The 15,259-nt window shown below is 55.0% G+C and overlaps 1 protein-coding gene across 1 annotated transcript in view; it reads right to left on the bottom strand.

Moving 5' to 3' along the window:
• The window catches only part of Tll2 (tolloid like 2), a 114,355-nt gene that overhangs the window by 3,887 nt on the left and 95,209 nt on the right, over window positions 1-15,259 (bottom strand). Inside the window, exons 14-20 of the mRNA XM_042689365.1 lie at window positions 14,409-14,534; window positions 13,247-13,407; window positions 11,942-12,122; window positions 9,291-9,416; window positions 5,561-5,688; window positions 3,442-3,655; window positions 165-415 (exon numbers count right to left, since the gene is read on the bottom strand). Coding sequence (XP_042545299.1) covers window positions 165-415; window positions 3,442-3,655; window positions 5,561-5,688; window positions 9,291-9,416; window positions 11,942-12,122; window positions 13,247-13,407; window positions 14,409-14,534 — 1,187 coding nt within the window. The remainder of the gene's footprint in view (window positions 1-164; window positions 416-3,441; window positions 3,656-5,560; window positions 5,689-9,290; window positions 9,417-11,941; window positions 12,123-13,246; window positions 13,408-14,408; window positions 14,535-15,259) is intronic.

Here is a 15,259-nt window from a genome sequence, read left to right as displayed (position 1 = left end):
TTGGAGCACACAGCTTCAAAAGCTTTATCCAACCGCCAACTCCTCTCTGGGGAGCCTCCTGTTTCCCACTCTAGTGCCAGCGAGTGGCAGGGGCAGCAATGGCTTATGCGCTCAGGTGTTGATCTGGCTACTTAGTGCCTCCCCCCCCTCTGGGTGCAACTCACCCCTGAGCCACAGAAGCGGCCCAGCCTGGGTGCTGAGCGGTCGTAGCCATCGTAGGCCTCCATGTAGTCATAGCCACACTCAGCCTCCTCCTCCACTTCGAAGGTCCGGAAGATCAACTCCACGCCATAGCCATCCTCCGCTACTATCACCCAATCACAGCGGGCCTGGCTCGGGTAGTTGTTGTCCCCAAACTGGGCGTGGGAATAGAGCTCTTTGGTCTGTACTTCGGCCTTCAGCCTGCCCCCGCACTCTGGGGCAGAGAGAGGAAGAAGACGTACCCTCAGTCCCCAGAGCCCTGGTGCCACCCCACCTGCTTCCTGCCAGCTGCTCTGTAGAGCCCCTACACGAAGTCCTGTCCTCCCACTTCACAGAGGAGTAAACAGAGGCAGGACGTCTGAGGTCAGCGCTCCCCTGGGGGGCTGAGGTCAAACTGTCCATTAGAAGCCAGTCTCCTGTTTCCAATGGGGCCACGCAAAGCCTCCCAGAATCCCTGAGCATGCCACTGAAAAAGGCGGGCTGCTTTTTTCCTCTCCCCATTTAAGGGGGAATGGGGCTGATGAATGGCTTGCCTGACCACTTGCTGGGTCTGACAAGTTAGGCCAGTACAGGAAGCAGAAGGGCTCACTCAGGTCGGCGTTGACTTGGTGTAATGCGACATTGCTGCCACCAGAGGGCACCTCAGAACCACAGGTAGCCCCATAGGAGAAACCTCAGCGAGCTGGTCTTGCTTAAACTTGCATTTGAGAAAACCTACTACCGGCTGAGGTCCCCGTGGGGGTCACAGGGGAGTGCACCTCAGAGTTCTGGCTGCGTCCTTCAGCCATGGCTTCTGAATTTTATTATTTTTGTTTGAATTTGTGTACGTTTGTAACATCAGAGGGTCGGTGGTGATGCTTCTGTCCACACACATGCATGTTGTACTTTGAACAAACTCACTCCCCGCCTCCATGTTCCCATTTCTGCTCTTCTCCTCCTTTGCAAAGTGTTGGTGGGTATTGTGCTGTGTGTGTGTGTGAGAGAGAGGGAGAGAGAGAGAGAGAGAGAGAGAGAGAGAGAGATCCTTTGATTCTCTTAACCCCTCAATACCCTCTTCCCTTGCCTTGCTGGTCCCTTCTTGGACAGACCCTCAGTTTACACTCATGACCCCTGACCATTTTACTGGAACATGAGCTCAAGTTGGCCTGGGGCCTATACCAATGTGTCTGTAGGCCACCTCAGTGCACATGGATAAAATGGATAAAGGAGTCTGATCTGGACAGGGAAGCCCTTGAGATTCTGGAGGCAGATTCCTCCATTCCTCCTCCCCAGTGTGCTACACAGCACCTGACCCTCCACCTCCAGGAAGGGAGTGTCCCAGCAGCGCGAGTGCCCCATGCTGTGGGTTCTGAGCTCTTCCAGGTTTGGTTCACATTTCTAGGCACTGATGGAGCTACATCCCAAGCTGGCTCCAGCCCTGCTGCACTTGAAGCTCTCCTATGCTTCCTTCCTCTGGCCTGGAATTTCTTCTAGATCTGACCTGTCTTTGGGAAATTTCCAGTTTCTGAGCCCCAGATGGAAATAAAATGAGCACAGAACACAGAGTAATGCAAGAATGCTCCTTCCTCACCTGCTGGGGCCCCAGGGGGGCTGAGCTCAACTTTACCTACACCCCACCAGCACCACTGGGCTCTGAGCACCAGCTCATCAGAGTGAGGGAGAAGCACTTAGTCCCCAGCACCTTCCTTGCTGGTCAAGCGGCTTCCAGAAGTCCTCATTTGGGCCTGGGGTGATTACAGCCTCCTGGTTCTATAAACTGTGGCTGCCCAAACCTTGGAGGTGTCCCCACACACCACTCAGCCCTTTATAAACAGTGCCTTTATTACATTCACCTCAACAATTACCTTTACATCCAAACAACCAAGAGTGCCCCCAATTTCCTACTGGGACTCTAAGCCACCTCCAGTACTTATCTCTGGCTGCATACACAAGACAGTGAGGTCACTACTCAGTGGCCTTTAAACTCCTCTGGGGAACACGCCATGCAGTGTCTATGGCTAAGCAGGGCAAACTAGCCTGCCAGGCAAAGGTGATTGTTGTTTTGTTTTGCTTGACCTGAGTCCTGGTTCCTGGCTTGTGTGCACATGTGTGCGTGTGCGTGCGTGTGTGTGTGTGTGTGTGTGTGTGTGTGTGTGTGTGTATTAGGGACATTAGGGCTCCATGGTCATGTTCTCTGGCTCAGAATTGCAGAAGCTGTGAGCACACTGTAACTCCCGGATGGAAGAGCCCACGAGGCCTCTGCGTCTGCCCCTGGAGCTGGTCAAGGCGTTAACTAGCCTCGTGAAGCTGTAAGAGCAGCTCCTTTTCCTCCTGACCTTCTACTTAGAAAAGCAAATAATGTAAATTATGAGCATAGGCCTTTTCTTCCCCAAGGGATCACAGAGCTACTGGTATTTTGAATGCAGGAAAAAGTAACAGGGAACAGAAGCGTTTTCACTTTCCCATTTTCCTACTCAGAGGATCAAAAGGGCTGCTGGCTACCGCTGGCTCCCAGACTACGAACTTCACAGGCCAGTGAAATTACAAGTACATTTTTGGAGGGTGGAAGAGAAGAAAGGAATTGATTAAGGGTTGCCTACATCAAATTTTGACATTTAAAGACATCAAAAGGGGCTGATAGCCTGCCTAGCTCAAGTGGGAGAGCACCTGCCATCAAGTGAGAGGCCCTGAGTTCCAACCCTAGGAGCAACACGAATGGAAATAAGCAAAGCAAAACCAACAAATGACCTGAACAACCACCACCAAAAACCTGCCACCTTTTTGCCTATGATGACTGATCATTTCTTTTCTCTTTTCAGTTTTCTTTCTTTCTTTCTTTCCTTTCTTTTCCTTCCTCTCCCTCCCTCTCTTCTTCCCTCCCTCCCTCCCTTCCACGTGTGCCAGTACTGGGGCTTGAACTCAGGGCTTCATACTCTTGCTTGTTTGTTTTTGTTTCTCAAGGCTGGAGTTCTACCATCTGAGCCACAGCTCCACTTGCAGCAATTTGTTGGCTAATTGGAGGTAAGAGTCTCACAAAGCTTTGTGTTTAGGCTGGCTTTGGACCTCGATCCTCAGATCTCAGCTTCCTGGGTAGCTAGGATTCCAGGCGTGAGCCACCGGTGCACAGCCTAATGTTTCATTTACACAGGTCCATTTTATCACACAGTGTGTCCCCTCGCCCTTCCCTCAGTAGCGAGGGACGCCTTCTCTGCCTTCACCACACACAACCCATCTCCCCCGCGGTGCCCTGCCACCCGGTACCTGTGCTATGTGCTGCCTGAAAGCCTTTCCTCTGCACTGAGGCGTCCGAATAGAACCTGAGGAACAGGCTGCTGCCCGATGCCACTATGGGCTCTGGCTTCTTGCTGCCACAGAATCGACCGAGGGTAGGGGCCAGGATGTCAGGTCCATCGTACATTTCCAGATGATCATAGGCACATTCCTGGTGCTGCTCGATCTCAAACTCATTGAACGTCTGGGAACAGAAGAGCAGAAAGTAGAGCAAGGATCTGGCATGGAGCTGGGGTGGGGAGGGGAAAGGTGAGCTGTCAGAGGTGGTGGCATCTGTCCAGCCTGCCACACAAGGAGGTGCCTAACCATGGAGCGCAGGGGCACTGGGGAGAGGGGCTTCAAAACAACTCTGAAGACACATGAGCTACTCCTACCATGCCATGATCCCTTTATAGGGGAGACAAGCAGAGATGGTTGATGACATGGTGACCACCAGTGAGCAGCAGGTTTTCGATCCTAGCTATGCATTCCCAGCTCTGTCCTCTTCTCTCCCTTCCCTGAATCCCAGGAACCAGCAAGGGCTGAGCGTTTCCCTCAGGCCAGCAGCTGTGTCGAATGCTTTACAATATTACCTCATTTAAGGACTCCACAAGTGTTGAAAGCAAGCATACATCAGGTGACTTGCCCAAGGTCACACACTGATGCAGTGGGGTTGTAACCAAGGAGTGGTCTCAGAGACTTTTTAAAAAATTACCAGTTCTGAAGCTTGAACTCAGGGTCTAGGCACTGTCCCTTAGCTTTCCTGCCTGATTTGGCTTGATTATTAGATCTCAGCCATCTTAGTAGCTAGAATACAGGCTAGAATACATCTGTGAGACAACATTTCTGTCTGCTGTACAGACAAAATAGGTATGACTGTGCCGAGCATGCTGCTCTGTGTTCTATTCCCTAACGGTTATCCAGGATGAATGCTGCCATTGCAAACACATTCCAGCAGATGGCAGTCTTGGAAAGGCGTGCTTTCTTAAATGCACTCTGAATCTACTCTCACCCAGATCTGAGGCTGTTCTCATGACCCATGCAGCTCCTGGGAGCAACCAAGGAGAGCAGTTCCCACGTGTAGCATGTACTGGACGTGTGGGCTGAAAGCACCGTGTATCCCTTCTGCATGTCTCCTTGCCTGTCTACCTGTCTAACCTTCACTCAAGGAGATTCACCTGTCCACATCTCAGTTAGGGCCCTCAGCACTAAATAACCTCACAGTCCCCGTGCCGCTGGCTACTGGTGAGCATGCTTACATCTCTGATCTCTTGCATTCTCCCTGAGTTAGTGTTCCATCATTGGCAGGACAAATCCTGCTCCTGTCAGTATTTAGAGGATTCGTTTAAAATAATAACAGCAAAAATTTTGTCAGCCCAGCTGGCAAAGTGAATTTTCCATGTACTCCAGACTCTGGAAGTCCCTAGGAGTTAAGAAATAAGACTGAGAGAGATATATTTCTCCTTTGAAATAACCAAGCAAGTGGTTTGAGACCACACATCAGTTATATGGATGAGACTTAATCAAGACTTGCAAGGATTTTCCTTTTTAATTCAAGAAAGAACAAACATAACTTTCCTATTACTGATTGGATAAATATAAGTTGTAAGATAATTTGATCTCATCTGAGTGGCTTAAGTAAGAAAAAAAATCTATATTTCCCCCATATACATGCATAGGAAATTTCTGGATGGATTCAGAAGAAAATGCTGAGGGTGCCCATTTCCCTTCCCAACCTTAGTGCTTACTGAAATTATTTTTTAAACCTTGAAAATGTCATGTTTGGGGTTATTTAAAAAAATCAACACTGAAACAACTGAATTTCAAAACAGCCCTGCAGATCTGTGGGGTACACCCCCCCCCCCACAGAGCCATAGTGAGCCAGTATTGTTACAGAGCTGTTGTGTGTGACCTCTGTTCCTTCTGCACCACAGCCCCATGAAGCAGGCTTTATCAACACCCCCACTTTCTACACAGTGAATCAAAGACCAGGAAATTCTGGGTAGATCCCAACTAAGTGTTAGTGATAGGAAGTGGCAGAGCAGAGACTCAAACTCAGGCCTGCCCAATGTGGAAATGCAAGTTCTTAACCAGCTATGAGATGACTCACGAGTTTCACCCTGTGGCCTGCTGTAGAAGAGATGTTCCAGGTGCACTCCCTCCGGCTGGGGTATTTATCAGGCCAGTTGGGGGTTGCCAGGGTCCCTTCTGCACTGCTGATTTTGTGTGCACAGCCAGCTGGGGGTCACAGGGGGAGAGAGTGTGTCATTCACTTGTAAACAGCATCAAAGGTATTTGTTATAGAGGTTTCTTCTCTGGTTTCTTTGTCTTGGGGTCATCAAAGATGAGTGGGGGGGCAGCCTGAATCCGGTGCTCTTTGGTGCAGAGATTTGCTGATTTGTTTGAATTGCGTTCCTGCCTACCTCACTGTGGCTCAGGAGCCAGGATATTCTATTAACTGTCCACAAGGATGCTGGCATTGCAAATAGTACTAGGTTAGAAGCACAGGCCTTGGGGTCAGATGGAGCTCAGTTCAGGTCCTGATTCCACCACCTATGGGGCCTTATTTATAAAAGAGGTGTCAGCCTCGTACATGCAGATTAAGTGAGATGCCACATGTGAGAGGTAGTTGGGAGAGCGGCGGAGATCTCCCTGTCCCTATGCCCTGTGCACGTGCCTCCTCCAGCTTTCCAGCGTGTGGAGAGCTCCCCGCGTTGTCCTGGTTTGCACCCCCGGCCCTGCACACTAATTGCACCTGGGCAGGGGTTAGGCTGTCTTCCTCTGTGCTGAGCACTCATTCAATTATTTTACTCCTTCCCATTTCCAAGGAAGAAAGCCGGGGTGTGGGGGGAAATCGATGGTCTTCACAGGTCACCACACCCAGCGAACGTTGTGGACTCTGTGGCATCAAGGCCTGGTGCCTGTGTTTATCACAGCTGTTCAAACTGCTTCACAGGGCAGAACCAGAATGGAGGGGTGGCTTCTAGAATGACTGGGTGTTCAAAGGTAGGTGGCCCTGAACTCCTATGAATGAATGGAGCATGGGGAAAAGTTCTCCCCAAATTCTTGGTCCCTATAAGGCCGGTGTTTGGGTAATAGTATTATGGCATATACGGTGGCTGATAATTATTGATACCTGCGTGTGTTATATGCACCAGGCTGGAATACTTTCTAGGCATTCTTTTAATATCTACGAAACTTCAGGAAGGAGGAACACTGAGCCTCTTGCTGAGTCTCAGGGACTAACTTGTACAAGGTCACACCACTAATGAGTGGCTATCTGGGGTGTAGACCTGGGCCTACAGCTTAACCACTTTTCAGTAACTCAGCATGGGGCACCTGCAGAAGCCAGGAACACTGAGCCACTCCCAGCAAACCAGAGCAAGGAACGCAGAGGTTGAGGCCCAGACTCAGGCCTCTCCTGGAGCAGTCCGGCCCACCCCACCGCAGCTCCTCCCACCCCCACCGCAGCCCTGCCCACCCCCACCGCAGCCCTGCCCACCCCACCGCAGCCCTGCCCACCCCCACCGCAGCTCCTCCCACCCCACCGCAGCTCCTCCCACCCCACCGCAGCTCCTCCCACCCCACCGCAGCTCCTCCCACCCCCACCGCAGCTCCTCCCACCCCCACCGCAGCTCCTCCCACCCCCACCGCAGCTCCTCCCACCCCACCGCAGCTCCTCCCACCCCACCGCAGCTCCTCCCACCCCACCGCAGCTCCTCCCACCCCCACCGCAGCTCCTCCCACCCCCACCGCAGCCCTGCCCACCCCACCGCAGCTCCTCCCACCCGCACCGCAGCTCCTCCCACCCCCACCGCAGCTCCTCCCACCCCACCGCAGCCCTGCCCACCCCCACCGCAGCTCCTCCCACCCCCACCGCAGCTCCTCCCACCCCCACCGCAGCTCCTCCCACCCCCACCGCAGCTCCTCCCACCCCCACCGCAGCTCCTCCCACCCCACCGCAGCTCCTCCCACCCCCACCGCAGCTCCTCCCACCCCACCGCAGCTCCTCCCACCCCACCGCAGCTCCTCCCACCCCCACCGCAGCCCTGCCCACCCCACCGCAGCCCTGCCCACCCCCACCACAGCCCTGCCCACCCCCACCGCAGCTCCTCCCACCCCCACCGCAGCCCTGCCCACCCCACCGCAGCTCCTCCCACCCCCACCGCAGCTCCTCCCACCCCACCGCAGCTCCTCCCACCCCCACCGCAGCTCCTCCCACCCCACCGCAGCTCCTCCCACCCCCACCACAGCCCTGCCCACCCCACCGCAGCTCCTCCCACCCCCACCGCAGCCCTGCCCACCCCACCGCAGCTCCTCCCACCCCCACCGCAGCTCCTCCCACCCCACCGCAGCCCTGCCCACCCCACCGCAGCCCTGCCCACCCCACCGCAGCCCTGCCCACCCCACCGCAGCCCTGCCCACCCCCACCGCAGCTCCTCCCACCCCACCGCAGCTCCTCCCACCCCACCGCAGCTCCTCCCACCCCACCGCAGCCCTGCCCACCCCCACCGCAGCCCTGCAAACCCCACCGCAGCTCCTCCCACCCCCACCGCAGCCCTGCCCACCCCACCGCAGCCCTGCCCACCCCACCGCAGCTCCTCCCACCCCACCGCAGCTCCTCCCACCCCACCGCAGCCCTGCCCACCCCACCGCAGCTCCTCCCACCCCACCGCAGCTCCTCCCACCCCACCGCAGCTCCTCCCACCCCCACCGCAGCCCTGCCCACCCCCACCGCAGCCCTGCCCACCCCACCGCAGCTCCTCCCACCCCACCGCAGCTCCTCCCACCCCACCGCAGCTCCTCCCACCCCACCGCAGCTCCTCCCACCCCACCGCAGCTCCTCCCACCCCACCGCAGCTCCTCCCACCCCCACCGCAGCTCCTCCCACCCCCACCGCAGCCCTGCCCACCCCCACCGCAGCTCCTCCCACCCCACCACAGCCCTGCCCACCCCCACCGCAGCTCCTCCCAACCCACCGCAGCTCCTCCCACCCCCACCGCAGCTCCTCCCACCCCCACCGCAGCTCCTCCCACCCCACCGCAGCCCTGCCCACCCCCACCGCAGCTCCTCCCACCCCCACCGCAGCTCCTCCCACCCCCACCGCAGCCCTGCCCAACCCCACCGCAGCTCCTCCCACCCCACCGCAGCCCTGCCCACCCCACCGCAGCTCCTCCCACCCCCACCGCAGCTCCTCCCACCCCACCGCAACCCTGCCCACCCCACCGCAGCCCTGCCCACCCCCACCGCAGCTCCTCCCACCCCACCGCAGCTCCTCCCACCCCCACCGCAGCCCTGCCCACCCCATCGCAGCTCCTCCCACCCCACCGCAGCCCTGCCCACCCCCACCGCAGCTCCTCCCACCCCCACCGCAGCCCTGCCCACCCCATCGCAGCTCCTCCCACCCCACCGCAGCTCCTCCCACCCCCACCGCAGCTCCTCCTACCCCACCGCAGCTCCTCCCACCCCCACCGCAGCTCCTCCTACCCCACCGCAGCTCCTCCCACCCCACCGCAGCTCCTCCCACCCCCACCGCAGCTCCTCCCACCCCCACCGCAGCCCTGCCCACCCCCACCGCAGCCCTGCCCACCCCACCGCAGCCCTGCCCACCCCACCGCAGCCCTGCCCACCCCCACCGCAGCTCCTCCCACCCCACCGCAGCTCCTCCCACCCCCACCGCAGCTCCTCCCACCCCCACCGCAGCTCCTCCTACCCCACCGCAGCTCCTCCCACCCCACCGCAGCTCCTCCCACCCCCACCGCAGCTCCTCCCACCCCACCTCCCTAGCGCATGCGCCCACGGGGGAAGGGCATGCAGCTGGACCCAGAGGTTGCCCTCACCCTCTTTGCAGTCGTGCTCGTTCTCGTGCAGCCGGTACCCGTTGCGACACCTGCACAGGTAGCTCCCGAACGTGTTGACACACTCGTGCTGGCAGCCACCGTTGTCCTTGGCACATTCATCTTTGTCTGGGAAGATCAATGGAATCTCTGGTTGGGAGGGTCCCTCATGGCTCAGACCCTGTTCCAGAGCAGCCTCCTCCAGGGAACCTCCCTGACTGTCCCCCATTGTCCTCTTATGGGGTGTGTGTGTGTGTGTGCTCACATGGTTTGGGAGGTATGTTTGATTCCCTCAGCTCCTAAAACCGTTTGCCACACCGCACATGTGTTCTCTGCCCCTGCAGGAAGGATTCCTATTATAGCAAAAGTCACTGGGTACTGAGTATGTCCTAGGAGTGGGACCTGCCCCAAGCACTTCCTATATGTTATCAAGTTCATTTCCACCCAACCTCAGGAAGGAGGGCTCGTACCCATTTTACAGGTAAGCAAACAGAGGCTGGGAGGACTGAGGTGCCCAGAGTCACTCAGCAAGTAGCCTAAGCGAGCCACCTGCAGGTCTGGGCTCACACACCACTTCCTGCCTGTGGAGTCAGGAGGTCAGTGAGTGCTGACCCTGCTGCAGCCCTGCCTGTGGCTGGGACACAGGGCAGGGCCTGACTGTGTGCCTCAGTGGTCTCCACCCAGCACCCCAGGACGGGAGCCAGCCCCTCCATCCCTGGGTTCTTCTGGGGACACTCGCAGGCCCTCACCCTGCTCAGACTCAGCTCTTCTGCCCTCAGGGTTCCAAGGCAAGCATGGAGGTGTGCCCCACTCTGGAGACTCGCACACCTCCTCTCAGGGAGGTGCTGGTCCACTCCCCTACCCACCCAGCTCCATACTTGAGGTCTGGCTGGATCACAGGCCTTCACAGCACCCCCTGCTGAGGACCTGCAGAGGGTCCTACATCTGGTTCTGATGAATCCTCACTCTTCTGTCTACATTCAAGGTCCTCTAAAACCCAACCCCACCCAACATGGCCCACCTCATCCCTGGTCTTGAGGACCGACTTGGTACAGTCTGCTCTCATCTTGGTCTCTGTACTCAGTTGAGACCCCAAACCCAAGCTCCCACTGCTTTCTCTTCTTGGACATTATCATTTTCTTTCTAGTCATCCCAGCCCCACCCTCGTCCTGTCTATCCCTTAGGCCTGGCCTAGAACACCATGCGTACCACAAAAAGCCTTCCCCTATGTTCCAGGTAGCCAGGATTCCTCTCCTTCCAACATTCATCCTTGATACTCTGGCCTACCCCAAAGGGCCCCAAAACGCAGGATGAGGTAAGCTTGTTCACACCCTGGCCACCTATCTGAGCCCAGTGCTGGGTTGTACCCCCAGCAGGCACTCTAAAACAAAATTTATCAACCACACAGATGCAGTGGCTCATGCCTGTAATCCTAACTACTCAGGAAGCTGAGATCTAAGGATTGAGGTTCAAAGCCAGTAGGGAAGTTAAGTTGGAAGATTTGTATCTCTAATTAACCAACAAAAAGCCAGAAGTGGAGGTGTGGCTCAAGTGGTAGAATGCTACCTTTGAGAGAAAAAGCTATGGGACAGCACCAGGCTCCAAGTTCAAGCCCAATACTGGCAAAAAAAAAAATGAAATGAAGCAAAACAAAAAACTCCCAAAAAACCTTGTCAACAAGAGACTGCCCAATATAGATCTAGATTTCTATCTATCTATCTATCTATCTATCTATCTATCTATCTATCTATCTATCTATCTATCTATCTATTTCAGAGGGAACTCCAGCCACATTCCAGGCACATATAAAGCCTATAAGTAATTGGCTTCTTGCTCAGGTCTAAGCAATTAGAATATAAAATAACCTAACTACAGTCCTTTTTTTTTTTTTTTTTTTGGTCATGGGGCTTGAACTCTGGGCCTGGGCGCTGTCCCTGTGCTCTTCAGCTCAAGGCGAGCGCTCTACCACTTGAGCCCCAGCACCACTTCCGGTTTTCTAGTGGTTTATTGGAGATAAGAGTCTCACGAACTTTCCTGCCTGGGCTGGCTTTGAACCGCGATCCTCAGATCTCAGCCTCCTGAGTAGCTAGGATTACAGGTGTGAGCTACCAGCACCTGGCTTAACTACAGTCCTTAAACAGTCCACACTATAATGTAGTGTGACCCGCAGGCTCTGCTATATGATTTGGGTGGGCCTAGATTTCAGATTTCTGGTCCCTAGAATAGTAAGAATTTATTGTATCTTAAATTACTCAGTGAGTTGCAATTTGTGATGGACGCTCCAAGACATGAGTAAAGACGTTGGGTCCACGGGGCTGGGAAGGTAGCTCAGTGGTAGAGTTCTTGCCTTGCATGCCTGAGGCCCTGGGTTCGATTCCTCAGCACCACATAAGCAAAAAAAAAGAAAAAAGCTGGAATTGGCGCTGTGGCTCAAGTGGTAGAGTGCTAGCCTTGGGCTGAAGAGCTGAGGGACAGCGCCCAGGCCCAGAGTTCAGGCCCCATGACCAGACCCCCCCCCCAAAAAAAGACCTTGGGTCCAGGTGCCTGTATTGGGAGGATGCAGGGGTGAGCTAAGAGGGGACAGGGACTCAGAGGTGGGAGCTTGCAAAGTCACCTGACCATGAGCTGCATGCCTCGCCTCCTCATCCACCTACCAGAGAAGAAGTGGGCCCGGAAGCCCCGTTTGGAGACCGTGTTGTCAGACTTGAACTCCACGCGCATGTTGTTGCTCTGTGAGGTGATGACCTCGGGGGTCTCAGACCCGCAGAACTTGCCGTGCAGCCTAGCATCAGGGGACAGGCCGCTGCGCACCTCCACGAAGTCGTACTTACAGACCTGCGAGGGGAAAAAGGAGGAAAGCAGCCCTTACGCCCATCTCCCAGCCCAGAGCCCCTGGCTAGGTCTGCACCCTGCCATGTGGCCCCATGGGCTCAGGCTAGCTCCAGCGGTAGGGAGGGGGGGTTCCCCTCTATTTCTCTATGCTGATCATTAGACTAAGTTACAGAGGCTGCCAGGGACCAACCCTGTCTTTTGTGCCTTTCTCGCAGCAGGGCCCCAAGCAAGCACCACCCCACTTGCTTTGATCATTTTATATCATGGCTGCCATATGATATTATCTTGAAGAAAGCCCTCCCCCCCTTGCTGAAGGAGAAGAGAAAGAGAAGGAGGAAGGTGCAAGGGAAGGAGATTCTCAAACCACTGACACAATCCAAATCCTCCATGTCCTCATGCAGAAAAACAAGAGCTCAGAAGGGCACAGACAACGTGTCTGGAGTTCCACAGCTCTGCAATGGTGGTACAGCAATGATTTTCTCTAAAGGAACGGCTGGATAGTCTGAGCATGGGTTTTGTCTGTGCAATATTCACTGTGAAGTGAGGTGACCACGGGCCCGGGGACCTCTATGACTCAGGTCATTGCCAGTGGGCTTGTCTCAGGCTATAGGCCTAACTGGCAGAGGGGCACCAGGCTGGTGGTTCTTAAAGGGAGCAAGGTAAAAGTCCTGTGTGACCCCCCAGGGGGGGTCCCCCCTCCAGTTCCATGTGCAGACACAGGATATACCCAGCAAGCACTCTGGCTATAGCAGCCTAACTTGGTCATCCATAGCTATTCCCAAGAGAGGGAACAGGCTGTGTGTAGTAACAGCTGAACCTCAGCTGGACACATCCACCCAGATTCACAGCCCAGGGCTCCAAGCTGTCCATGCTTTTACTCCGATCCCTATTCCACTTGTACTTATCAGTGACAAGAGGGCCTGAGGTAGTCTATGTGCAGCTGAAGAAACTGGGTTAACTCCCCACCCCCACCGCAGCCTCCACCCCAATTCTGCCAGACTTAGATCCTGTGACTCTTTCAAAATGGCAGCTTCCACAGGAGCAACCACCCTGCCCGCCTACCCCCTCCTTGGTCCCCTTTCAGAGTCGCTTTGTTAACACAGCTCCCCATCAGTACAGATACATACGTCATTGCCTTCCAGTTCGAACACTTCAAACTGCAGGGAGATGCGGTACTGCGTGGGGGCTGCCACTTGCCAGACACAGTTTTTGTTTGTGGGATATTCCTTGGGCCACCCAGGGCTGGTGATGGTTCCGTTCAGCTTGGTAATGAAACCACCACAGGCCACTGTGCAGGGGACACAGAAGCAACATTCATTTGGTGGTTGTTCCTAGTGGCTGCGATTTCCCCCTCCACCCCCCTCCCCCTGCAGCAAGGAGCCTCACTGGTCCATCCTGATGATAGAATCAATAGGAGCAGATTCGCTCAGCGTCCTTTTTACTTAGCCTCTGTTTCAAACTGAGGATCTGGAGGAAGGTGGGGACAAGTCTTTTTTTGTTTTGAAAATTATGATGCCTGGAGGTGGAGATGTAAGTGGTAGACTGCTAGCCTTTGGAGGGAGGGAAGCCAAGTGAGAACATGAGGCCCAAAGCTCAAGCCCCAGTACTGGTATGTAAATAATAATACATACAAGAAAATAAGAATATGCATTGACTTGTCACCTAACAGCATAGCTGTGACATCATATGATCTGGACCAAAGAAGAATTAAAAATGTCTGCACTTCCAGGCACCAGTGGCTCATGCCTATAATCCTAGCTACTCAGGGGGCTGAGATCTGAGGAGCTCAGTTTAAAGTCAGCATAGGTAGGAAAGTCTGTGAGACTCTTATTCCAATTAGCTGGCAAAAAGCTGAAGTAGAGCTGTGACTCAAGGGGCAGAGTGCTAGCCTTGAGGGCAGCACCCAGGCTGTGAGTTTTAAGCCCCAGTACTGGCTGCACATACAAATAAATGTCAGCACCAAGCTGCCCGCTGTACCTGCCTTGCATGAAAAGTACAGTCCCACAGGTAGAAACAGGTGGGTGAAAGGACTCACCCAAAAGGACTCATAGATTTTTCTGCCTTCATCTTCTGCCTTAATTATGATGTAAATCTCACAGAGCCACAGAAGAAAATGAGTGGTGGCCTGTCTCACCATTTCATTTAATTTCATATAGTTCTGGCAACTCGCACTTGTCCCTGTGACCAAGTTGTTCCTCTCAGTGTGTCTGGGGGCGGGGGGAGGGGGGGCGCGGATTTCTCACTCTGTTCCCCACCCCATCACATCAGCTTGGCAGGTTCGATACAAACCTTCACATGTCTTCTTGTCAGTAGCCAGCTCGTAGCCGGGGTCACAGGCACACATGTAGCTGCCAAGTGTGTTTACACACTGTTGCTCACACCCACCATGGTCTGGCCAGGAACATTCATCTACCTCTGCAGAGAGGAAAGGTGACCTGGCTAAATCCTCACCAACCTTCCTGGTCCACTGCCCACCCTTCCACATCCCAGGGCACCCAGCTGAGACCAGGCCTCAGCTTAGCATAGCTAGAGCTCTGACTTCTTTCCATCTTCCAGCTGGCAGAGCGAAAGGAGGCTTCCATGCCTAAATAATGAGACAGCTTAAGTAGCACCCCAAGAATTGTTTCAGAGAGTATTAAAGAAAGACAGGGCCTATTTCTAGGTATCTGAAGAAATGCCATGAAGGATGCAGGTTCCCTCTACCATGGAGGGTCAGGGAGCAGGGGTGAAGGGGAATTTCACATTCCTTATGGAGGGACTATGGACCAAAATGGTCTAGCCAAGCCTTGAATGCTGCGATCACTCCACATCACCAGAAATGTAAGGTGCTCTACTGATTGCCCAGCCAATAACTCTGAGAGGGACTGCCATCTGGCACCAGGAGAGGGATGCTGAGGCCAACTGGTATCCTGGCCAGTGTCATGGGCCAGCTGGGCCCTGAACAGAGCCTGCTACCGGCGAGCGCCAAGGCACGAGTGTCTTTGGCTTGCTCCCACTCTGTTACAAGCCTGTGGTTATGCTTCCAGCTTCTCTCGCTGGCAAAGTCCTGACACATGAGCTGGGTACTTGTGTCCACAGCACACCCTACTGCTAGTCTTCACTCCAAAGAAACTGGGCTAGGGAAAGTGGGCATTGTGACT

Source organism: Dipodomys spectabilis, unplaced genomic scaffold (genome assembly GCF_019054845.1).
Source record: "Dipodomys spectabilis isolate Male_0828 unplaced genomic scaffold, ASM1905484v1 ptg000125l, whole genome shotgun sequence".
Lineage (NCBI taxonomy): Eukaryota > Metazoa > Chordata > Mammalia > Rodentia > Heteromyidae > Dipodomys > Dipodomys spectabilis.
The sequence above is the reverse complement of the archived record's forward strand: the minus strand, read 5'-3'. Positions and strand labels throughout refer to the sequence as shown.